The sequence below is a fragment of the Phalacrocorax carbo genome, chromosome 5 (assembly GCF_963921805.1).
Source record: "Phalacrocorax carbo chromosome 5, bPhaCar2.1, whole genome shotgun sequence".
NCBI classification, from domain to species: Eukaryota; Metazoa; Chordata; class Aves; order Suliformes; family Phalacrocoracidae; genus Phalacrocorax; species Phalacrocorax carbo.
This window is the reverse complement of record NC_087517.1, coordinates 1,089,065-1,113,760: the sequence shown is the minus strand read 5'-3', so window position 1 is coordinate 1,113,760 and position 24,696 is coordinate 1,089,065. Positions and strand designations below refer to the sequence as shown.

Here is a 24,696-nt window from a genome sequence, read left to right as displayed (position 1 = left end):
AAAGGGAGAGAAAGGTTAAAAAAAAAAAGCAAAAGAAAAGAGAAGACGGGGGGAGAAAAAGCTAAACAACTAATTACTTGAGGAGCAATAAAATGAAGGATTTAAGAGGCACCTAATTACCGAGAGTTAATAAAACGCAGATCAGTGGACCTTGAATGGATCTGATTTCACAGCCCGCCCAGAAGTTCCCCCCTCGGGTCGGGCGCTTACCTGTACGCCAGCCGCAGCACAAACAGCTCCAGGAAGGCGGATTCGAAGAGCAGGTCCTGGTCCGTTTTAGGAAGGTCGGTGAAGCCGGGGATTTTTTCCGCCCAGCCTCGGATGATCTCCATGGAGCCGGTCAGGAGATCATAGAACTGCTGGATGTGCTGAGTGTCGTCTCCGCTCATCTGGTAGTCGGGGTTAGCCTGGAACTGGAAATTCATTTTAAAAAGCGCTTAATGAGGTTCTCTAAAGTATATAACCCGTGAAATTGCTAACCCCGTTTCTGGTCGGGGAGCCAGGTTTTGATAACAATTAAACCTCTCTCTGACCAGTAAGGAAATGAGATGTTCCGGGGCAATTAACTCGGTTAGGCCGGGCTCTGCCAGGCGGCCGCTCCCCCGGGCGCGGAGCGCGGTGTCTGCGCGGCCCGACCCCGGGGCAGCGCCCCCGGCCCCGCCGGCCCCCGGCCGGGCTGGGGCGCTCCGCACGGACGGACGGACGGGCGGGCGGACGGACGGACGGCGTGCCGCCGGCTCGCCTCGCCCCCCCCGGCCGTCGCGGCGGGGCCGGGCCGGTGCCCCCCTCCCCGGGCGGCGGGCGGGGGGCGCAGCGAGGTGCCTACGCGAGCTCGGTCCAGCTTACCCTGGAATAGTCCAGGCTGGTCATAGCCGGGTTGGAGTCGACATGGGCTCTCACCAGCGCACTGATCAGACTCACCGGGGGAGAGGGGGGAGAGGGCTCCTGGGGGCTCTTCGGTTTGGATGGCAAGCGACCCCTCCGGCCTTTTAGGCTGTCTGTGCGCACCACTGCAAGAGAGACGGCGCTCAGCCGCCCCGCCGAGCCCGGCCCGGCCCGGGCTAGGCGCGGCCCGGCTAGGCGCGACTCAGCCCGACCCGGCGGACTCACCCTCCTTGACCATGCCGACGGCCAGGCACTTCTGGAAGCGGCAGTACTGGCAGCGGTTTCGGCGGCGCTTGTCCACCGGGCAGTTCTTGTTGGCCAGGCAGACGTACTTGGCGTTCTTCTGCACCGTGCGCTGCGGCGGGGGCGCGGGGGGCGTCAGCCGGGCCCCCGCCGCCCCCCCGGCCCCCCTCCCTATCTCCTCTTCCCCCTTTTCCCCTTCCCCCCCTTCTGGTTTTTTTTTTTTTCCTTTTCCTCTTTTTTTTTTTTTTTTTTTCCAGGGCATTTAACAGGAGAAAATTGATAGCGTTAACATCTGAGCTAACCTCGCAGCTCCGAGCTGCGTTTTATATGCCAAGAGGAGGGAAGGAGACGCTCGGTAAATACAAATCCGTGGGCATTCATATTATTTACATTCCTTGGAGACCTCCTCTATTTAAAATGATAAGATTATTCAATCAGGATGGTGAAATAAAGAGATCACTTAATTTTACCACAGGGAATTCTGTTCCACTTGGTTAGCTCAGACACGGTTCTCTGTCCTAACCGATTTCCATCCGAAGGGGGGAAGCGGGCGCCGGCCCCGGCGGGTCCCCCCGGCGGGTCCCCCCTGCCCTGCCCGCCGCCCTGCCCGCCGCCCGCTCACCTTGAAGAAGCCCTTGCAGCCCTCGCAGGTGCGCACGCCGTAGTGCTGGCAGGCCGCGTTGTCCCCGCAGACGGCGCAGAGCCCCTCGTTGGAGGGGGACCCCCGCGAGGGCGGCGAGGGCACCTGGCTGTCCAGCAGCTGCGGAGCGTGGCCCAGCTGCAGCCCGGGGAAGGCCATGGAGGGCTGCTTGCGGATGGGGTTGGGGACGGCGAAGGCCTGCCCGTCCACGGCGTGGTGGGCGCCGGCCGGCTCGGGGTTCATGGGGACGTGGAGGGGCCCGTCGAAGCGCATCTGGCAGCTGGAGACGGGGGTGCCGGGGGGCGACTGCTTGAAGGAGAAGAGGGAGAGGCGGGAGACGGGCGTTTTGCGCTGCTCGATCATGTGCGTGGTGGCCACGTAGTTGGGGTGGAAGTTGTGCAGGGAGCCGGGGTCGTCCCACACGGGGCCGTGCTGCACCTGGAAGCCGGGCGTGGAGGGGGTCGGGGGCGACGAGGGCTTGTAGTACACGGAGCCTGAGTGGGACATCATCTCCTCGGACTGGGGGGGGAGGTGGCCGTGCTGCTGGTAGCCGTGCATCTGAATGTCTTCCACCTTAATGGAGGACTGCTGTCCGGACAGGGGCATTTGGTACAAGCAAGGTGGCTTCACGTCGTAGCTTGTGTTGTAGTTGTCCATAAAGGTACTGAAGCTGGGGAGAGAAGTGGTGGCAGTGATTTCAGTGTTGGTGAGGTCCATGCTAAACTTGACAAACTCCGGAGTTAAGAAATCGGAGCTGTATTCTCCCGAAGAGTGGTAACTGTAGCTCTGGGAGGCCGGGCTGGCTCCTTGAGGCGAGGACCCATACTGAGCCTGAACACAGGGCATGGCTGGAAACGAAACAGGGTCATGTAGGCTCGGCCCGCACAACCGCGCTCCCCCGCGCCGCGCCGCGCCGCGCCGCCGGGCCCCGCGGGGGGACCCGGGGGGGACCCGGGGGGGGAGCGGCCGCCGTCCCCGCCCCGGCCCGGCCCGGCGGGGGCTGCCGCGGAGCCGCAGCAACGAAGCGCACAAACCTTCAGCCGAGTGAGAGGCGTTTTCGGGGGGGCTGAAGGCGGACAGCGTCGGCGGTCAGCGGGGAGCAAAGTTTCCGCGGTTTTAGAGGACGGAGGCGGAGCCCAGCCTGCCCGGCGCCCTGGCTGCAACACAGAGACACCCACCTGCTCTCAGGGACCCCCGGCGGCGAGCACCCCCCGGCACCCCCCGGCGCCCGGGAGCACCCCCCGGCGCCCGGGAGCGCCCCGGGAGCACCCCCTCGGAGCGGAGTTCGGCTTTGCGGGTTCGCGGTCGGGAGGAGAGCCGCCCGCGGGTGGGCTGTCACCCAGCTTCCCGACACCCGGCCGGCTCCGCCGCCCCCCCCACGCCGCGGTCCGCGGCCGAGAGAAGCCGGGTGGTTTTTCCGCCTCCCCCGGTGAGGCGACAGACGCCGCTCCGGGGCGGGTTCCACCCCCCTCGACCTCCCCCCACGGGGGTCCCCGCGCCCCGCGGGACCGTGCGCCGCCGCCGCCGCGGGTGACAGCCAGCCCGGGGGGACCCAGCCCGGCGCTCCGGGCTGGCGGCGCCACGGGTGACACGCGTCCACGGGCGGCCCCGTCCCGTCCCGTCCCGTCGCGGGCAGCGGGACCCCCGCGGCGCCTCCCGGGCTCCCCCGAGCTCCCACGCGTGCCCGGCCGGGAGCGCGGAGCCGCTGTCACCCCCACCCAGCCACCCGCGCCTCGCGGGGAGGAGGCGGGCTGCGTGCGTGGGCACTCACCGGAGAGCGGAGACCTGTGCATGCATCCAAGTGCCGGGACGCGGCGGGACACGGCGCGACAGGACACGGCGGGACGCGACACGGCGCGACAGGACGCGACACGTCGCGACAGGCGGCGGCGGGCCGGGCCGGGGCTGTGGCGGGAGAGCGGCGGCAGCGTCGCGCCGGGCGAGCGAGGCGCGGAGTGCCCCGTCCCCGCAATGTGCCTTTGTTTATGTGGGCTCCCCGCTCCACAGCCAACGTGCGCCTCGAGCCCCCGCGCGTCACCGCGCGTCAGCGCCCGCCGCCCAATCGCACCGCCGGGGGGGCCGGGCTTACCCCGCCCCCTTGGCCGAGCGCTCCCTTTGGTAAATTTCCGACGGTGACGTCACGCGGCGGGACACGCCCTCAGGTGGGCGCCCCCTCCCCGCGCCCCCCCACCGCTCCCCGCCGGCACGGACGCCCACGCGGCCGCCGCCGCCGCCGCCGCTCGCCCCCTCCCTTCCCGCCCCGTCCACGCGCGGCACCTTAAGCGCGAGTGGGGCGTGGTCTCATTTGCATAGAGGGCGGTGGCGTCACCCGCCCAGCGAAAGGGAAAAAGTGAGAACGGGGCGTGGCGGCGCGTGTCTCCCACCCCCCCCACCCCCTCCCCACCTTGCGTCACCATTGACGCAACCACCCGGCGCGCCAAAAATAGCGCGCGCCCCGACGGGAGCTCCCGGGCGGCGGGCGGCTGGCGGCCTCTCCGCCTCGCTTTTTTGGGGGAAAACCCTTCCTTTTGGAGGAGAAGCGGAGCCGAGAGCCGCGCGGCCCCCCCGCGCCGCCCCCCCGAGCCACGCCGAGCGCGCTCGGTCCCATTCCCCACGCAAGATTTAAGCGGCTTTTATTTCATGTAACACCACCCGCCCCCCGCCCAGCATCGCACGCACGGACGCAAACCCCTCTGATGTGCATCATTAATAGCACAAGTTTGGGTCAGCGTGGGCTGGACAAAGCGGGGGGCCGGGGGAAGGGCGCGAAGCAGAACCGGTTCAGTACAATTAAGGGCGCTGCACTTATTAAAATCCCATCAGGAGTCTTAATTTTGCAGGTCCCTCCGGCAGCCATGGCGCGCGGGGCTTGGGCCAGGTGGCTGGTTCAAAGAGGCCGCGGAGGGTGGGGGACGCTTGGCCTCCTCTTCCTCCACGGTGGGCGCCGGAGGGTGGCTCTGGATGCCCACCCTGAGTCTTCCCGCAGGACCCTCCGCCGCGGCCCGGCCTGCGAGAGGAGGCAGAAGTCACCCAACTGCACGCCGCTCCTGCAGCGCGGCGAGAGCCGTCGCACACGAGGGACGTCGCCTCTGCTCGCGGCGGGGGTTTCTCAGCAGCGCGATAGGCTGGAGCGCGCGAGATGTGCCGAGGGCTGGGACGAGACACGGTCCGTCGAACTCTGGAAGCGCTGCTTTGTGCACAACGGCAGAATAAAAGCCAACGCACCCAACGCGGTGCAGCCGTAACCTAGAAAGCCAACGTTGCCAACACAAAACCCTCGCCTTCTGTAGAACCCCGATGAAGCACGTAAATACGAACGGTTTAGGGGAGCCTGCGATCGTTCCTTCCTAACAGGTTTCTCTTGCTGTACGTCAGTCATCGTTCCCTCTCGGAAAATGCTTTCCCCTTTAAGCTTATGCTGTACAAACCCAAACGCCCAAGACAAACTGCCTCCCACCGTCTGGCTCGCTCGCATCCCGAAAGATCATTTCCGCTTCGTGGCTACATTCTCTCGCTACTACAGAGCTACTACCGAGATCTATCCAGCGGGAGGCAAGACGATACAGGCCAGTAAAGAGATCGCATGACGCCGTCAGATGCCTCCGGTCTGCAAGGGCGATTTAAAACGACTCCTTCGTGGATCGCCGGTGGACGAGGCGCCGCTTCGGTTCCGCTGGCCGCCCCTCGGCGCCCGGGGCTCCGCCGCGGAGGTCTCGCAGCACCACCAGCGTCAGTCGTGGCACAATAGGTCAGCCAGGCGATAGTTTTAACATCACAGAAGAAACTTAGTGCCAAGGCCCTTATAGGGATAAGTAATACATCTAATTACCATATCCTTAGAATAGATGTAATATAAATTTCATTACTCACTTAAAAGTTCTAAAGTTAACGGCATAAACTTGAAGTTGAGTAATTAAGTAATCCTTATATAGACACTTATTAAAGTATTTATACATATTATCTTAAATCTACATCTATCATTTTGCCAATTAAAATTAGGACTTTAATTGCAATTAAGTAATTTAATTGCCAATTGAACAGCAAAATTGCTAAGTGACTAATTTTAATGCCTATTTTAATTACCAATCATGACTGGGGAGGGAGCTAATCAAGCAGTATCAGAGTAATGATGTGAAAAAAAATGGAGAACAAACATTCGAGACTACATGCTTTTAAAAAAGAACTCTAAATTAAATAAATGCAAACACAATTTTACACATGTGGGGAAATGCTGTATTTTGGTAGCTAAATACACGAGCACAAAGAACGCATTTAATTAAAAAGAGCCGTCGCTCTTCCCCCAAAGCGCTGATGGCGAAGTGCCCCTGATCCCCGGGTTCGGCAGTGGTCTCCCTGATCGGTGACCCCGAAGCTGTGCGCGGCGGGAGCTCGGTACGGCCGCTACGGCAGCAGGCTGAGCTCCCCGGGAAGAGCAAAGACCACCAGGCTGGTAAGTTTAAGAAGGTGGCAGACCCCTGCGACCCCGGACGCGAGGGAACTGGGTGGCACTGACGGGCCAGAGGCCCATCGGTACAGCAAGGTCCCCTCAGAAACGTTTTGGTGGTGGCTGCAGCAGCCCCTGTAAACACACTCACCTTCTGTAGAGCAGGGGGAAAGAGCAGCACGCAGCCCCGGCTGTCACGGGGAGAGGGGGGCCAGGGCACAGCCGGCGCCTTCATCATCCACGGTGCTGCTCCTGCCCGTCCTGGGGGCCCGCTTCGCCTCCTTCCCCCAGGGAAAAGCCCAGGCGCACACGCGTGTGCACACAGAGGTGTGTCATCACTGTTCCCGCTCCCCCCACCCGCCGTTAAAGGATGCAAAGGTGAGTCCCGAGCATTTTCAACCCTGAACGTCCCGTGCAGGAGGACCGTCCCCAGGCATACTCCAAAAAGTAAAAATCCATCTTCCCAAAAGGCTCCACCCACCCGTGACGAGGTTTTCCCGCTCCTTAGGACAGCTTCCACAGGAGGACGCGCCGTGGCCAGCCCCGCAGGCCGTATTTTGGAACCGCCTGCGCGTGGGCCGGCTTCAGGTGCTGCCGTTTTCAATAAAAGCACAAAAATTCGTGTCATTCCTGTCTGTGAGCGTAGCAAATTCCCAAGGTCTAATGGAAAGTTACAGTGTTTGCTTAAGATTAAGAAGCACGGGAACTGCTTTGTGGCAGCTGTAGTTGCACGTCTATCAGCAGAAAGACCATATCACAGTCCCCGTGATTTGAGTTTTCGTTGTTTCATCCAGGAGGGCAGCAGTCGTGCAGGCCAGGCACCGCTGCCGCGCCCAGGGCACACGGGTGTCCTGCTTCTGGCTGGGATAGGGTTAATTTTCCTCCTAGTAGTCGGTCCAGTGCTGCGTTTTGCATTTAGCCTGAGAATAATGTTGGTAACGCGCTGTTTCAGTTGTTGCTGAGCAGCGCCTGCACTAAGTCAAGGACTTTGCAGCTTCCCACGCTCTGCCGGGTGCACAAGGAGCCGGGAGCGGAGGGGGCACAGCCGGGACGACTGACCCCAACTAGCCAAAGGGCTGTTCCATACCATATGGCATCATGCCCAGTATATCAACTGGGGGGAGTTGGCTGGGAGGCAGCGATCGCTGCTCGGGGCCAGGCTGGGCATCGGTCAGCGAGTGGGGAGCAATTGCATCGTGCATCACTTGTTTTGTTTATCCTTTCATCATTAACGTTTCCTCTCCCTCTGCTGTCCTGTTAAACTGCCTTTATCTCAGCCCAAGGGTTTTACGGTTTTGTTCTGATTCTCTCCCCATCCCACTGGGGGGGAGTGAGCGAGCGGCTGCGGTTAAACCATGACCACAGCTGATGCTGCAGCCAGCGTGACCGGGCATGGTTAGCGCTGCAGCTGGCACCCGTGGTGGCTGCAGCACGTCACGAACTCCGTGAGACCCCCACCTCCGATGTCCTGTTAATTCATCAAGTCCAAACCGTGGTACTCATTGGGCAGCCTTGGGCGTCACGGTATTGCAGGAACTCACGATGCACAAAGTGGCCGTTTGCTTTGTGCACGGGCAGCTCCGTTCCTCGGTCAGATGGGTGTCCCATGCCTGCCTCATGGGTTTGCTCCTTCTCTCCTCCAGCCCAGCAGGGCCCAGCAGGTGCCCATGCACGGCGGGGGGCTCGTTTCCAGACTCAGACATGAACGGAGAGGCTCATGCGCACTCGGTTTTCCCCCTTATACTTTCCTAACACTTCCAAAGGAGCATCATCCTCCCTCCCTTTCTGCTCTCAGCCCACTCCTGAAACCCAGTCGTGCTGACAGCATCAGGTGACGCGAGGTGATCATTACGGTAACATTTATTTCCGCTTATATTCTTACTAACACGAGACTATCCTATGGCAGACCATAGGGCTGTATTTCCCTTACGACTGCCGCCAGCCAGCACGCCGGGCCGCACGCCGACGCCTGCCCGCTCTGACAGCCGCCAAAGGCCCCGGAATGCAGATGGATGTTTCTAGCGTTCGACGCCTGGCTCGGTTCGGCCACGTCCCGCGCGCGAGCGGCTCTGTTCGGCGTCTCTCTGTTACACGGGCCAGGGACAGGAACCGCACCGCGCCATTCATCTCCCCGCTCCCAGCCGTTACGGTTTTCCCAGGATGTATTTGATTGATACCCGCCGAGGTGAAAGGCTAAACGGGCCATATGGCACGTGTTGCATTCCATATGCTCTCTGCCCATCCGTGCTTAAGCTGCCATTAGCAACATCTGCCCTCCCCAGCGATCCAGCTGTGCGGGACCTGCTGCCGCAGCCGCGCACCGCGTCCGGCCCGCGCCCGGCTCCGCAAACCCCCGTCCCGAGGCGGGGGCTCCCGCCCCGCCGCGCCGCGCTCCCCGCCGCTGCCTGCCTCCGCCGCCGGGGCGGGCCGGGGCGGGCCGGGGCGGGCCGGGCGGGCCGGGGCGGGCCGGGGCGGGCCGGGGCGGGCCGGGGCGGGCCGGGGCGGGCCGGGGCGGGCCGGGCGGGCCGGGGCGGGCCGGGGCGGGCCGGGCGGGCCGGGGCGGGCCGGGGCGGGCCGGGCGGGCCGGGGCGGGCCGGGGCGGGCCGGGGCGGGCCGGGGCGGGCCGGGGCGGGCCGGGCGGGCCGGGGCGGGCCGGGCGGGCCGGGCGGGCCGGGGCGGTGAGGTGCGGGGCCAAGCGGAGCAGCGCGGAGCGCGGTGCCGGTGCCCGCCGCCGCCGAGCACGGCACAGCCCGGCAGCGCCGCCGGGAGCGGCCCGGCTCCGCCGGGGGGGGCTGACGCCGGGGCGGGGGCGGCCCCGGGCGCGCTGCGAGGGGCTTCCTCCCCCCACCGCCCCCCGGCTTTGGGGTCTCGGGGGGTTGGGCTTGGGTCGGGTTGGGTTTTGGGTTGGTTTTTGCGTATTCGGGGTTTTCCCAGCCGTGCCCCGACGGTCACCTCGGCACGGCTGGCGTGTGCTGGGAGCCCGGCTGCTTCGGCCCCAGCTCTGGCACCCCCGGCAAGCGTGCTGCTGCAGCTCGCCCCGGGCAAACGTGCAGCTCGCCCCTGGGTAACCTGCAGCTCGCCCCAGCAAACGTGCAGCTCGCCCCGGGCAAACGTGCAGCTCGCCCCAGCAAACGTGCAGCTCGCCCCGGGCAAACGTGCAGCTCGCCCCAGCAAACGTGCAGCTCGCCCCGGGCAAACGTGCAGCTCGCCCCGGGCAAACGTGCAGCTCGCCCCGGGCAAACGTGCAGCTCGCCCCAGCAAACGTGCAGCTCGCCCCAGCAAACGTGCAGCTCGCCCCGGGCAAACGTGCAGCTCGCCCCGGGCAAACGTGCAGCTCGCCCCGGGCAAACGTGCAGCTCGCCCCGGGCAAACGTGCAGCTCGCCCCAGCAAACGTGCAGCTCGCCCCAGCAAACGTGCAGCTCGCCCCGGGCAAACGTGCAGCTCGCCCCTGGGCAAACGTGCAGCTCGCCCTGGGCAAACGTGCAGCTCGCCCCAGCAAACGTGCAGCTCGCCCTGGGCAAACGTGCAGCTCGCCCCAGCAAACGTGCAGCTCGCCCTGGGCAAACGTGCAGCTCGCCCCAGCAAACGTGCAGCTCGCCCCAGCAAACGTGCAGCTCGCCCCGGGCAAACGTGCAGCTCGCCCCGGGCAAACGTGCAGCTCGCCCCAGCAAACGTGCAGCTCGCCCCGGGCAAACGTGCAGCTCGCCCCAGCAAACGTGCAGCTCGCCCCGGGCAAACGTGCAGCTCGCCCTGGGCAAACGTGCAGCTCGCCCCAGCAAACGTGCAGCTCGCCCCAGCAAACGTGCAGCTCGCCCCAGCAAACGTGCAGCTCGCCCCAGCAAACGTGCAGCTCGCCCCGGGCAAACGTGCAGCTCGCCCCGGGCAAACGTGCAGCTCGCCCCGGGCAAACGTGCAGCTCGCCCCAGCAAACGTGCAGCTCGCCCCAGCAAACGTGCAGCTCGCCCCGGGCAAACGTGCAGCCCGCCCCAGCAAACGTGCAGCTCGCCCTGGGCAAACGTGCAGCTCGCCCCAGCAAACGTGCAGCTCGCCCCAGCAAACGTGCAGCTCGCCCTGGGCAAACGTGCAGCTCGCCCCAGCAAACGTGCAGCTCGCCCCAGCAAACGTGCAGCTCGCCCCAGCAAACGTGCAGCTCGCCCCGGGCAAACGTGCAGCTCGCCCTGGGCAAACGTGCAGCTCGCCCCAGCAAACGTGCAGCTCGCCCCAGCAAACGTGCAGCTCGCCCCGGGCAAACGTGCAGCTCGCCCCGGGCAAACGTGCAGCTCGCCCCAGCAAACGTGCAGCTCGCCCCAGCAAACATGCAGCTCACCCTGAGGCAAGCGTGCAGCTCGCCCCTCCGCTCACCTCTCAGGGCCCAGCAGGCCCAGCCGTGCCCGGGGGGCAGCTCCTCACCCCCACAGTCAGGAGGTGCGTCGTGGTTTGATGTCAGTCGAGCATCCTCTGGATGGAACCGACTCCAGAAAACAGACTATTTTTAAGTACCTTGTAAAGTTTTCTTACATAAAACACACATCTATATACTTAAACACACACCCCCACGCATACATACTATAACGCATACGCAGATCGGATTTTTAACTTGGCAGTGCTTTCCTAAAAGGTTTGAAAATGCCAGAAGTAGTAACTCTGCTGCAGGGGCTATTGCAGCTTCTCATTTCCTATTCATTTCTGGATTTCTGTTATCTGACAAAAGTGCCGGCCACGTTGGAATAAGGGCAAAACGACCCCGAGATTGTCCCAGGAATAGCACAGGCCCCTTTGCTGGCACTGGGATGGCACTGGGATGGCACTGGGATGAGGCAGCGGCCACCTACCATTGCCTCATTAGCCTGTCAGGGAAGCGACGGCAGGAAAGTGGAGCTGCACCACTCCGGCTCCTCAAGTCATTTTGCTTCCAGTAGAATATATGAATGCAATTACGCTTTTTTCCCCCAGAATTTATGTACGGAGGCCATGGGGCTGCACGCGGATCCGGTGCTCCCAATTAAGCGGCTCACCGGGGGCTGCGGGTACCTACCCGGACGGCGTTTGCTGCCTCGTTCCGTGTTTTCCTAGCGAGGCCGTTGCCAGAAGCCGTGGCTGGCGGAGGGCACCGGGAGCAGCAGACACGCCATCGCCGCGGCTGGATCCGGAGCGCAGCGCTGCGCGTCCGGACGGCACCTCTGCCCAGCCGAGACGCCCCACGAGCAACGCACGAGAAATCGGGGGGGCGAAGGCGACGGGCGCGGGGTGCCCCGCAGGTCGGCGTCTGGCTGCGGTGACGGTGGAGGGGGCCGGGGTCTGCGCCAGCCATCGCCTGGCTTGTTGGGGAATTGTCTCAGGGTTTGGTTCTGGGCTGTTCTGCCAGCTCTGGAAACCCCCAAAAAATGACACTTGAGTGATGTATTTATGCCACAAGCACTCTAAAATAGCATAATTACACAGTTTCCCCCGTATTTTGGGAATTAACTGAAAAATCACACAGAAATCTGGTTTAATGAGCTGCTTTCTTTAAGTGAAATCCTTTTTGTTGTTTTAAGTTAAATCCTTTCTTGTTTTGAGAGGGATTTTCTCAACATATCTGGGATCCTTCCCCCCATACAGTCCTCAGAAATCCATTCCCTGGAAGGTGCTGCCGTATTTGACTGCAGGAAAACAGAAAATCCCAGGAGCTGGCAAAAGGGGCAGGTTGCCAGCGCAGCCCTCTCCAGCAGCCGGCCGCACCGGGAGGTGTTGCTGGCCCCGTCTCCAGATGGACGCCGCCGTCCAGAGGTCCTTCTGCACCGCGGGGTCGACGACGAGCTCCGAAAGTGCCTCCGGGTCTGCCTGGGCCCGGCGCTGCTCAGAGCTGGAGCCAGGAAAGGCGCTTGACACAAAACCGAGTATTTTTCCTCCAAGATGGTTTTCATTACTGGAGCCTCATAACAGCAGCGTGAGGTTGCTCGGGACGCGCTATCGGGACCCCGTCCGCGGGTGCCAAAACCGCCTGTGCGAGAGAGGGTGTTTCTCAGGACATCACGGCATCGTTATCTCCCATCCCGCGCTGCGGTCGCTTGCATAAAGCCTCGCAGATGGGAAACGTAATGCTGGAGGAATGTCCGGTTTGAACGAGTTACCAGGAGTCTATTTCTGTAATCCCCAGCTAGAAACAGTTTGTTGAAGTCCTCTCAAACAATTTACTGTGGGATGGACCTGCTGCCAAAGGCAGGAAGCGTTTGGCCTGGTGAATTCATCGCCGCAGAGGATGGCCGTGAAGGGCTGCCTATAAAGACATCGTGGTTTTAAAGCAGCAGATGCCCGGTGTGCATTGGCAGGGGAGGGAGGCAGCGGTGCCGATGGCCTCGCCGGCACTGCCATGGTGCTTGAGGACTGACATGCGCTGATTTGGGTCCCAATCCTTCCCCTTCACTCAAGCCTTAGGAAAATAATTTTCCATTGAGGCTGTAAGCCTCCAGGCCTCGGGAAACAGAGATATTTTGAGTATTTTACACAAGATCTTTGAAAACTGCTATGCTCATGACTGGTGAGTGGGAGTTCCGTGCGTGCAGATCTCGCAGAGCTGCGGTGGAGCGTGCCAGCCCCGCCGGGTGCCAGCCTCCTCCTCCGTCCCAGCGCGGTCCGGGCTGAAGTCGCGGCAGAAGCAGAACCCCCCGGTCCCAGGCTGACCGGGGCTGTCTCTGCGAAGCCAGGTCCCCCTCGGCCGGGATGTGTCCCCAGGCGAGGGGCTTTCCCGGGGGGTGCCCGGTTTTCATCTCCCCGCTTCCCAGTGGAGGCACAGTTTGCAAAACACATGTTTAATTTCTAGAGGTGACCAAGCTGTACATTGCAATCATTGCTCTGAAATAAGTCTGAGTTATAAAATGCAGCCTCTTTTTGGCAAGAGGGCTGTGAAAACTGTTTTCCCTGCTGAAGGTACTGGTGACAAGGGACGGTGTGTGGCAGCCGCTGAGGTGGGGCCTGGCTGACAGTCACCAGGAGCTGTCGGCATCGTGTGTCCCTCCAGCCACTCGTACGACAATGACCTTCCTCTGGAGCGGGCTCCGCGATGGGCGTCGAGCCGTTAGCAAATGCCAGAATACAGGTTCAGGAACAAAATCTCATGAGAATTCTGGTTATCTCCTGGGCAAAAGGCTCGCAGCCTACTGCAGGCTTCGGGAAACGGTAAAATTAAATAAAAAAACAACTCGTGATAGTTACAAATTTGCAAAATTCTTCATGTATGTGACGGTTGCTGTCATTAGAGGTAAATGGCAGGGAGAATAAACCATTAATGCAGGATGTTAATTGAAAACAGGACTTGTGTAGAGAACGGAGTTTGTAATTACGAGAATAGTTATTAAAATATCATTTTGCTTTTTAAAATGCCTGACTTTCATACAGAGTGTGAAGGAGTTATGTTTAAAGAAGTTAATTATTTCCGATGCCTCAAAAAGGGAAGTCTAAGCTGAAAATGATTTACCAAAATTGTTAAGACAGATTTTCAATTATCAGATTTAAAATGCTGTCGTGGAATATCAGCTGAACCTTATTTTTACTATCACCAAGAAATGTGCTTTACTCCTGTGTAGATTCTGTTCTTTTCCAGGGCCTTCTCTGGAGCTGTGCTCTGGGTACGCCCGTGGCCGTGGGTCACAGCCACAGCCGTTGCTTTACAGGGGCTCCCAGATAACATTTTTGACTTGCCGTTTTGGCCTTTTTGGGGCTCTGGCTCTCCTACCCAGGGCAGCATCGTCGCTGGTGGCTTTTCTTTGCGGTCTCCCGGTCCCGCCGTGGTTTCGCGGGAGGGGGATACCGCACTCTTCGCTGCCTCCCCTCCCGGCCGGGCTCTGGCCCCGAGGTGCAGCTCTGCGCCCAGGCGTCTTCTTCCTTCGCTGCTCTTTGGAGCCCTGTGTCGATGGGGACCAGTGCTGGGTCAGGCGGGGGTCACACGCCCGCTCCTCCGCGCTTCGGGCGCTCTGCAGCCCCCTGCCGCCCTCGGAAGCGTGCACCGGGGAGGACCCAGCAGGGCAGCCGCTCGCTGCTCCCAGCGTGGCTGCAGGCGTCTTGCAAGAATCAGGAGAAAACAAAGAGGAGCATTTTTGTGGGAAGCAAACACCGGCTAGAGCCGGGCACGTGCTGCGCAGTAAACAGCTCCTTTGGCAAAGCAAGCCGCGTGGCAGCGTCTGCAGTGCCGGCGTCTACAGCCCCTCCGTGTGGACCGCAGTTTGTTAATGTAAGCATTCAGTACGGGGTTTGTGGCACGTGGACGGGCACGCAACGAGCGTGCGTGCCGTGCACGCGTGCCGTGCACGCTGGCGGTGCCTGGAGGCGCTCCCCGGCTGTAACCGCCGCCAGAGCCCGGCGATGGCTCTGCTCGCGCGGCGCCCACCCTCCACCGGCGCAGAGCTGCCAGGCCCCTGCCCGCACGCCTCCACGGCGCACGCTCACCGGCTCTCCAGGCGTCACAACCAAAAGCAAAACCTCAACAATCATGCTGGGAGGACCCCTATTTTCTGTCTCTCAACGGCTTACCGAGGAGGGTGTCGGAGCTCCCGCCCCCCTTGCCCTCCCTGCAGCGCTCCTTTGCTTTCAGCAAGGCTCTGCTGGAAGGTAGCGCGAGGGTAGCGCTTACAAACGCCCCACGGTACACAAAGTGTATGCCTACCGTACCCAGTCAATGCAATAATTATGGAGAAACAGGCAAGTAATAATGCACAATAAATAATATAGTTGTCTTTGCAACATTTGAAACACAGTGAGTAATGAACGCTGATTTCAGAAAGAGTAGTATTAAATAAAAATACCCAAACTGTAGCTCAACCTGCCCACAGAACGGAGGGAGAACTGGGGTTTTTTTTTTCCGGCTTTAGCTAAATGGGATCCAGTTCTTCAATATGAAAAAACTAGATTGAAACTGAGGTAAAAATTGAATCCCATTAATACTACTAGTAAATAAAAATATATTAGTTTTTGGATGAGAGAGCTTTAATAAGAAGAGGCATCATAAAGAGAGAAATCAAAACCGGATTGTGTATTCACCGGATTGCTCAATACAAAAGCCAACAAAATTAGGCCCTATCGATGTGATAAGCAGGAAGAAATATATTAGTTTCCAGATCACAACATTCCAGGACAAGATATCATTGGAAAAGCAAGTCAATTTTTATATCAGTCAAATTCCTATTAAATTAGCCCATACTTCGCAGCAAGCAAATCTACAGAACTGGCCCCTATTGACATATTGATAATGAGATGTAAATATATTGCTTTCTGGTTCACGGCGATTCAGCAACCCACCAGCGCTCACTTGCAGCGATCGCGCCCAAACCCTGCCGCAGCCAGGCCTTAGTCTTAAGATCTTAAGCCTTTGGGCTGTGAGGCTGGGACGTGTTCCTTTGGAGTCAGCGGCAACTGGTGCGTGACGGGGCAAGAATCGGGTCGGCTGAATTCCCAGTTCCATGGGAATCTGACATTGTTTTATTGAGGTTTTTAGAGAAACAAAAAGTTTAGTCTAATTTTTCAAGAAATGTAAGGTTTTCATCTTCCTCATTGGCCTAAAATAATGGTCACCTAATGGCTCTGTAAGAATTTATTCTCCCTGCTGTATGAAGATCCTATTTAACACACGCCATAAGGGCCTTGTGTGCCTCATCATTGTTCAGCCTTTTACCAAGATTCTTTGACGCTGCAAGCTCACGACCTCCTAGGCTAGCATTTAAGAAACTCTAGAACAGCAAAAACCTCTTTGACAAACGTGACCAAGAAGGTAGCTACTGAAGTAGTGAAGCCGCGTGTTTGTCTCACGGTCAGATATACCGTACCTTGCCGCAGGCCAACACCTGGGCAACGAGTTTGGGAAATCTATTCAGTAGGAATTATAGCGGGAATTAGCTGGATGTGCTGGTATATTGAAAAGCGCAAACACAACAAAACTCTTGACCCTGCCTTACAAGATCCTGACGGGCACGGTTAATGCCATGGAGATAAATGCAGCCAGCAGAGAAGAGTCGGTTCTCAGGAGGAGAGCAGGAAGGGACGGGGAGAACAGCGGACAGGGAAAGGGCCGTGGGAACACCTGTGCCAGCCTCCTGGCTGGCTCCTCTCCTGCGGGAGAACGTTTCTGTATAAATCCTGCCAATATATCAGCAAGGTGGGGTGGGCAGGTCCACCCCCGCTCACTATCCATGCACCCCCCTGGTACTGAGACTTACACTGATGACGGAGTCGGAGGAAAACTTGGGAAATACCTTCGGTTTGAGGCCTGAGTTAAATGCTGGTATTAATAATGCGTTTCATTCCAAGCAGCATCCAAATCAGGTAAGTCTGGGAAGGTAAAACGAGGGGAAAATTCACCATAAGATTAATGGGCAAAATACAATTAACTGTTCTCAAAGAAGAGGCCAAGCGCTAAACATTATGACCGATATTTTGCTGGCGCTCCCCGAACACGGCTCTAGCCCCGCACGGCTGCGCAGTCGCTGGCGAGGGGCACGGGGTCCTGAGGTCCTGCCCCCACGGCCCACCCGCGCCGGGCGTTCAGAGCTCGGTGCCGGCCGTGCGCCGAGCCCACGGCGCCAGCCCTCTTTGGGAAGCGGCATTGGGGTCTCCCGCAGCAAGGGCGCGCAAGGTACCGGGCAGCTTTTCACGCCGTGGGTACCTGGGGGCTCTGTGCGCTGCCGAGGCAGCAGGGCAGCCTCACCCGGGGGTCGTCCCAGTGCCCCAAACCCTTGGGTCGAAGCGTCCAGCACTGCAAAGGCTCAAATCCTTTTTTGCAGACACCTGCTATGTGCCTGAGACCTTCCTAAATCCCTTTATTTACCTAGTGCATGAATTTCAAGGGTGCAGGGCGAGACACCATGCATCTAGACCTTCCTTTTTTCAAACATTCTGTGTTTGTTGCTACTTTGCCTAATTTAAGCTCCAAAGTGAAAAATACTCCTTATTCACGGAATTCAAAGTCTTAGTGTGTGTGTGTTTTGTCTTTCATCTTTCTGTGCTTTTTTTTTTTTGTTGCTACTTTCTGGTTCTGTGTAATCTCTTCTTTCTCAGACCCAGCAGCATAACAGGATAGGAAGTTCATGGTCCACGACATATACAGGTTTGTCGTCCACGCGATGAACTTGAGAGTCCGCGCAGAATATCCCTTATAGGAATTTGTTCACCTGAGCAATAGGAAGAAACTCCTGCCCTGAGGGTTTCTCAGTTATTCGTGTTCCTGACATCCATCGCCAGTGAGACTTTCACTTTGCTCCGTTTTTTATTAGCAACAAATTCTTGTTGTCCTTCAGTGTATGATGCTTTTTCACAGTTATTTTTAGGTTCGTTTGCTGCAATATGGCTGCCTGGCAGCAGAACCACAACAGGATGTGGTAGATGTGTTCTAGATGCTCTTCTAAGACGGTATTTGTGTTCGTCTGCTTGCACTAGTGCAGAGGAATAAAGCAGTTATTCTCATATATTTATATAATGAAAACATATAACAATTACTGAATTCATTATTATTATAGTTCAGTAACTGTAGTATTTGTGAAATGAGAGAAAATTCCCCGTTTCCTATCATCTCAAAAGGAGCCTAGTAACAAAAATTAAATGCATTTGTATTTTTTGCAAGGGCAGCTAGTAGTAGCCCTCATTTTGGTTTTCTTTCACTACGAGCCTGGGTAGAGAAGTCCATTTTCCCGCATAGATCAGGAAAACGGCAGAAGATGGTCTCACATGAGAAGATTTGTGGTTTCTGAGGGGAGAGCACGCCGAGTACAGCAGGGCCCCGGTTTGCAGAGGAGGCAGAGGGAGTAATGGTTCCCAGAAACGGCACGAACGACGAGCCCAGTGAGGCCGCCGGGCTGCTCGGGGGAGGCGGTCGACCCCTGCCTCTCGGACGAGACCGCGCGCCCCCCGCGCCTCTCTCTCCGCGGCAGCCCAGGAGATGTGACTGGGGGGCCCTGCTGGGCACGAGGAAGGTTAGCGGCTGTGCTCCCCTGCTTTAAACGTTCAGGGAGAGCCGGACGATGTGGCGGCTGCACGGTTGGGGTGACCCGATCTCCCACCTGGGGTCCCCCTCACACAGGAGGTGGGTGGCGGGGGGACACGGGCCACCCCTCGCCTGCTCCTAATCTACCTTTGTAGCACCGCGCCGGGCGTACGGTTTGGGTGGAAAGCAAGGTGTGGGCGCTCGGCTGCCAATGGCACGATATTACAATGCCGTGCAAGGGAAGGTGTCCTGATGGCCAAGGGCAAACGAGCGTTTCATGGTTCTCCAGCTTGCAGGAGGAAAGGAGACGTGGGACACAAAACCCATGCTCAGCTTCACCGGTTTTGCCCACGCAGAAATCAAACCCTTCAGCGATACCAGAAGCCAGCATTACACACAGGAGAAATTGTCGGCTGCTCTAATCTGCAACGATAAAAAATCATTGTGAAGTGCAAAAAAGCACTTGTCAATATGGGGCCACATCTCCAGGTACACAGTTTTAACGTAAGCCTAAAGGGCTACACACGTCATCCTGCAATGTCTCAGAATTATTTTTTTTCCAGAAGATTTTAATCTTCCTTCTGTCTGTAAAAAACATTTAGGCTTTGGATTCCAGGTGTAACCAGGACATGAAGAACAGAGAAGCAAGAGATCCCCCTCGAGAAGATGGAGCACTGGAAGCTGAAATGCTCTGTAGTGATCTGAAGTAAGAGTTATGCTTGATTTAAGATGATGAGTATGAGCCTTGCCTTCTTGTTGTGTAATTTCAGGCAATCAGAAAAGATCTTACTTGATATTTGTAACGATGCTGTGGTTCAGACCAGGCTAATGAGCATGTTGTATGATACTTATCACCAGAAGGTGATGTGTTTCAATTGGCGTGTATATGCTTCCAGAACTTCCCCAGGAGCAACAAAGAACATTTGTTCCAAGAGGGAGCTCATAATATCTCTTCCTTGAAAGTATGACACTTAGCAAGCAAACAGGGGAAAAAAAAATCCTGTGTATTATGTTCCTGCTCGCTGGGGACAGAGCGAGGACTGCAAAAGTGGGATGTGGCTCAGAGAATAAGTCAGCGCTTTAAGAAATAATGACAACAACAGCAACAAGAGTGTTCTTTTGCAGGGTTGGGACTAAAAATTTTGCAGAGCATTTTAATCAGGTGTTTCTGAACAAAAGCAAAGCGCCCCGTTGGATGATCTGTCCTAATGAGATGCCGTGGTGGTTTCCAAACCAGCTCCTACCGTGGCTTCACGGGTAGGTCTGTGAATTAAAGGCCTGTAAAGAAAGCAGGGGCATTCCACTGTCTGGTCGCTTCAGCTCCATAATCTGTGTGAACCTGCGTAATTGTGCTAGACTCCGTCTTTCAGAGCTTCACAGAAAACCTCCTATTTGCCTCAAATCCTGAAATGTTAATTTTCATCTCTGATGAAGCTGAAGAGCAGCCGAGGCTCCTTTTATTAAGTCATGCAGACTCCTACCTGCTTCCTGAGGGCTAAATTTGGCTGAGAAAACCATTGTAATATTGTGTAATTAATTTGCCAGTCAAATAATTTCTGCAGGGCTATAATTTACTTATCTGTCTGCAACCCTAATGAATCTCCCGGTTCAGTACTTTAATCCCGTTTTCTGCCTTTTTATCTCCTTTTTTCGTAATTCTTTACTGTGGGCTGATTCATAACCTGTATTTTTGGGCTGTTCTTATGATGTTCTCACCAGGAATAACAAGAACCGGCGAAACACTTCGACTTTGTAGTACGCCTTGCGTGGCTGGGAGTTAATGAAAGAGTTTGTTGCTTTATTCCTCCATTTCACCACAACAAAAAAGGGAGTTAATTCAATTAAAATCAAAGACGTAAAAATATAGGAGAAAAAGCGATTTGTATTTGGAGGACTAAGATGGTAACTTCACTCAGACTCAGCCTAACACATGTGCAGAACTTCCTCGCGGTTAGTCTGAGCACAACATTCCCTGATGAGCGGCGGGAGATAAAAACTATTTGGTAAATGTAACCTCGGCAGTTTTTTTTTAGCTGCTTAACTTTGCAAATCACAACTCTGTCCTCATTTCTTTTCTAATGCATTTAATATTTAAAATGGTTTGGTAAGTGGCATAAATAAGTAGTTAGTGTGTTGTTCATTATCTCTGAAACTTGTCACTCGATGTTTTTCCTAATCTCTGGCAGGAATGGTTTCCGAGGGAGGATAGGAATGCTAAATAAAGTATCAATAATGTAAGAGATTCGTCAATGTTCTGCACTGACTCACTGGGTACTGCAAACAAACGGACGATACGATCATACGATAGAAGAAAAATAACTTCAGCTATTTATTTCTAAACGGCTGGTGCCATTGCGGCGGGCTGCAGGGCCCGGTAGCGGCAGCCGGGGGGCTGCGGCGTCGAAAGCGGAGGGTCGCGGCGCTGGCGGGGAGCAGAGACAGGGCAGGCGGGGTAGCGACCACGGGGATGTGTACGGCTGGGCTGCGTCGGTGGGATGAACGCTCTTGTGATGCCTGCTTGATACGGCCTCGCTTTGCTTCTCTCTTGCACAGAATGAGAGTGTTTATTCTGAGGAGTTTTGAGTGCAAGCATTTAATCCAGGGAACAAGTGCAGCGACAGGAAACTGTATCAGAAAGAGACGCAGAAATACCTGCCTGTCTCTTCAGAATTTCACTGTGGTCATCCTAAGGCAGCCCCCACATCGGGTAGCTTTGAAACTGAACTCTTCAGGCTGGACTACAGAAATCCATCAGCTTGGAGAAAAATTGCTGTGGAAAATACAGAGTGAATTTAAGCATGTATCTAACGAGAATCGACTAAAGACACAAAAACTTGAGCAGATTCAGCGAAAACCCCGTCCCCGGGGACAGGGAAGGCCTCCCTGGAAGGCGCGGAAGGTTTTTGAGGTACCAGGAATGAGTTAATCCCACCAAGGAATGCGGAGGAGCTGCCAGATAACAGAGTGACATTGTTTTTCCCTGATGTCAGCACAGAAACCCAAACACAAAGAGGTGAATGTAGTCCTCTGAGAGAGCTGTTGAGAAAGCTGAATGTCGAGCTTGTGCCGTGGCACCCAGCAGCATGAGAAGCAGCTCGGCACAAGATGACGAAGTGTTTCCTGGAACCAGGGGCTGCCTCCAGACATCTGGGCAAGGCGGGCGCTGTGGGCGATAGTCGGAAGGATCATGAGATGTGCGTGTGGCGGCGCGGGGAGCTGTGTCACTGCCACGGCAGCAACGGGGTTCCTTCTCTGCCTCCTCAAGTTGTAAGAACATGCAGTTCTGGTAGGCTTGGGCTTACCACCGAGTAGATTCAGAGCCATCTGCGGGTCATTTTTTTTTTTTTACTTTACAGCTTATTTTCTCCCATAGCATCCACATGTTGAGCCCTGCCTGAATAATTCAATTTATTCTGTTTGGTAGGTGATGGTCTAGAGGATATTTAGGTCTAGCTGCAATAGAAGCATTGTTTCACTTTCATATAGGCAGCACATAAGCTCTTGTATTGGTTCCGCCGGGATAGTAATTAAATAACTTGCCGATACGCTTTGGATCCGTGGCCGCTCTTCTCAGCAGCTTGAATGTGCTCTGCCTTGATCCGCCTCCCAAACGGGAAGTTTCTCAATTGGACTGACTGTCCATCACAGCTGAGAAATCCATAAAGGCATAGTAATATCTGTATTATTCATTGTCTGCTATTCTGAAGTCTACGGAAAGGTAAACAAAAGGAGAAAAACCTGAAGAGATGGTTTTAAATTGCTTTGTGTTTTTATTGCAGTGGTTGGTATTAACCTGCTCTGCACCCTTGGCTCAGCCTTGTTAGGAGCCACTGCTGCTCTGTGCCTTGCGTTAACTGACAAACCAAATAGTTTGTACGTTCTGTTAATTATGAAAATCAAATTCAGTAACTCCTAGAAAGCTGCTTCTTGAAATCTGTTTTGAAGAAAGTCAAGCTGTTAAATGCTGCTTTCTGGCAGAAATGTGAGTCGCCGAGGTTACGAATGTCAGAACGGGGCGCACGGGAGGAACCGCGCTGGGTGGCGAAGGGCCCTCCGCGTCTCAGGCTCTGGGAGACGGGTGCGGCCGCTCAGCGGCGTCCGGTGACAGCATAAAGTAAATGCACTTGAGTATCATGTGCTGCAGTATAGACACATCCCGAGGGGACAGCAGCACGTATCATGGAGATGGTGCTTAGATTCTGAAAATAGTCCTGAATGGAGAGTGGGACCAGGTAGTTCCCACTAAAGCTAATGGAAGTCGCTGGTTTTGCTGGGAATATGCCAGCAAAAGAACCTGGTTAGGCTCTTTTTCTTTCAGTATCAGGGCTCTAAACTTGCCAAGTCCATATTTAGATAGGAAAAATATCCTAGAAGAGGTGCATTTTATGTCGTGATAAATGATGTCTTAGTTGACAACTCAGAATCATAGTCATTAATGTTGGAAAAGACAGCTCTAGGACCATCACGTCCAACTGTCAAGCCAAGACCCCCACGCCTCCTAAACCGCGTCCCGAAACTTAGAAGAAGCAGATAATTCTTAGATTAGAAAATCTAAGATAAGAAGCATAGATTTGTGAGGAAAACCTGAGATTAAAGATATACTGAAGAAGGTGTGTGCGTTAATAGGAGGAATCATTGCATATTTTTATCAGTAGGAAGAAGGAGCCAGTTAAAATCCATTCTAAAAGAAACAACAACGTATTTTGATTGTAAGTCTTGAATTCTTTGAGGGAAAAACCCGTGAAGGTGGCAGGTGTCAAAGCCAGGGCATCTTCCCCAGCAGGAGTATTCGGCGACAGGGCAGCGGCATCGCCAAGCCCTTGCAAGAGAGGGGCAGGTGCCCCCCACACCCCTGCCTCCCTCCGCCTTGCTCTGTGGTCCCCTTGCACCCCAGGGCCCTTCCAGCCCCCACGCCACACTCTGCGCGCCTGCCCCTGCTCCTGCGGCCATGGGGCGCCTCCTCCAGACCCCCAGGGCCTCCCTCTGGGGGCGATGGCAGCTCGCCCCACGGCCAGGGGGCGATGGCAGCTCGCCCCACGGCGGCAGGGGCTTTCTCGGGGCCCGCTGGCCGCGGGCTCTGGATCTGCGCAGAACGGCCGCGCCGCGGGGCGCACCGCCCGGCCCGCACCCCGCCCGCGGCTGAGGCGCCGGCCGGGGCCCGGCTGGTGCGGGGGAGGCGCGGGCATGTCGGGCCCGTCCCCGCTCCCTGTGCGCGCCCCGGACCCCATGAAAAGGCTGGGGGCTCCCCGGCGGGGTGTGGGGACTGCTCCGGGCCCCGAGGGGCTGACAGGGCAGGAGACGCAGCCTGAGGGGAGGGCGAGGCCTTCTCCCGTCGGCGCTGCCCCCGGGGACGGCGCTCCGGCCGCTCCCGCCGCCGGCTCCGCCCGGGTGGAAGCGCGGCTGGTGCCGATGTCCCGCGTTCACGGGCCAGACGCGGTGCCGGGGAGGGGGTTCCGCGGGTAGGGGGGAGGCGGCGGGAGGCGGCGGAGGGCGGCGGGGCCCGGCCCGCCCTCTGATATCGGGCGGCGGAGGGCTGAGGCAGCCGGGGATGTAGCTCAGTGGTAGAGCGCGCGCTTCGCATGTGTGAGGTCCCGGGTTCAATCCCCGGCATCTCCAGTGGCTCTTTTTTTTTTTTTTTCCTTTTCTTTTCCCCACTGTTTCTCTCCCCCGCGCCTCCCCATCACGGCGGGGAGGGGCCGCCGCCGCCAGCCTCCCCGGCACGGCGTGCCCTCGCCCCGCAGCGCCGCCCCGCCCCGCCGGGGAACCCCGCGAGGAAAACGCGATCGCGCCGGGAGCGCGGCGGGCGGGCAAAAGGGGGTGTGCATTGGCCGGGAATCGAACCCGGGCCTCCCGCGTGGCAGGCGAGAATTCTACCACTGAACCACCAATGCGCGCAGCAGGGCCCGCGCCCGCCCCGCCTGCAGCGCCTCGGCACGCACCGGCCGCCGTGCGGGGCCGCCCCCCCTCCGCCCGCACTGCCCCGCACCGCACTGGCCGCACGGCCTGCAGCGCCTCGGCACGCACCGGCCGCCGTGCGGGGCCGCCCCTCCTCCGCCCGCACTGCCCCGCACCGCACTGGCCGCACGGCCTGCAGCGCCTCGGCACGCACCGGCCGCCGTGCGGGGCTGCCCCCCTCCACCCGCACCACTGGGCTCCAGCCGGGACTTCCGGGGAAAAAAGATGATTTTTAGGAAGTTAACATGTCTGTGTGCGTTTTCCTGTAAAGGATTAACCCCCCCAGTATATATATACATACATACACATCTGTAACTGTATAATTTATCCACATTTATAGAATCATAGAATCGCTTAGGGTGACAAAGACCCTTAAGATTGAGTCCAACCATTAAGCTCTGTTGTCAATCACTTTCTAAGAGTATCTAGTAATAAAGAAATTTCAAATAGTTTAAGGTACTTTAAGTTCTCACATTTAGGGAGCAAAAATATAAAATGCTTTCACAGAGCGTCCTGAGCTGGAAGGGACCCACGGGACCATCGAGCCCAGCTCCTGTCCCTGCACAGGACACCCCAAATTC

General features: G+C 57.3%; 1 protein-coding gene and 2 non-coding genes across 5 annotated transcripts in view; 1 reads left to right on the top strand and 2 right to left on the bottom strand.

Annotated features, from left to right (window-relative positions):
* Positions 1–3,897, bottom strand: part of NR4A2 (nuclear receptor subfamily 4 group A member 2) — a 5,240-nt gene extending 1,343 nt beyond the window's left edge. The window contains exons 1-7 of one of the 3 annotated variants that reach the window (XM_064450921.1): positions 3,540–3,897; positions 2,803–2,925; positions 2,207–2,616; positions 1,751–2,074; positions 1,111–1,240; positions 847–1,010; positions 211–413 (exon numbers count right to left, since the gene is read on the bottom strand). In XM_064450921.1, coding sequence (XP_064306991.1) covers positions 211–413; positions 847–1,010; positions 1,111–1,240; positions 1,751–2,074; positions 2,207–2,614 — 1,229 coding nt within the window. In that variant the 5' untranslated portion in view covers positions 2,615–2,616; positions 2,803–2,925; positions 3,540–3,897. Of the gene's footprint in view, positions 1–210; positions 414–846; positions 1,011–1,110; positions 1,241–1,750; positions 2,617–2,802; positions 2,926–3,539 lie in introns of all 3 variants that reach the window. The other 2 variants (XM_064450919.1, XM_064450920.1) reach the window with 2 other exon arrangements.
* A 19,807-nt stretch (positions 3,898–23,704) lies between these two features.
* TRNAA-CGC (transfer RNA alanine (anticodon CGC)) lies at positions 23,705–23,776 on the top strand. The gene has a single exon. It is a non-coding gene; the product is annotated as a tRNA-Ala (tRNA).
* Positions 23,777–23,980: 204 nt separating this feature from the next.
* On the bottom strand, positions 23,981–24,051 carry TRNAG-GCC (transfer RNA glycine (anticodon GCC)). The gene has a single exon. It is a non-coding gene; the product is annotated as a tRNA-Gly (tRNA).
* Between the last annotated feature and the right edge of the window lie 645 nt (positions 24,052–24,696).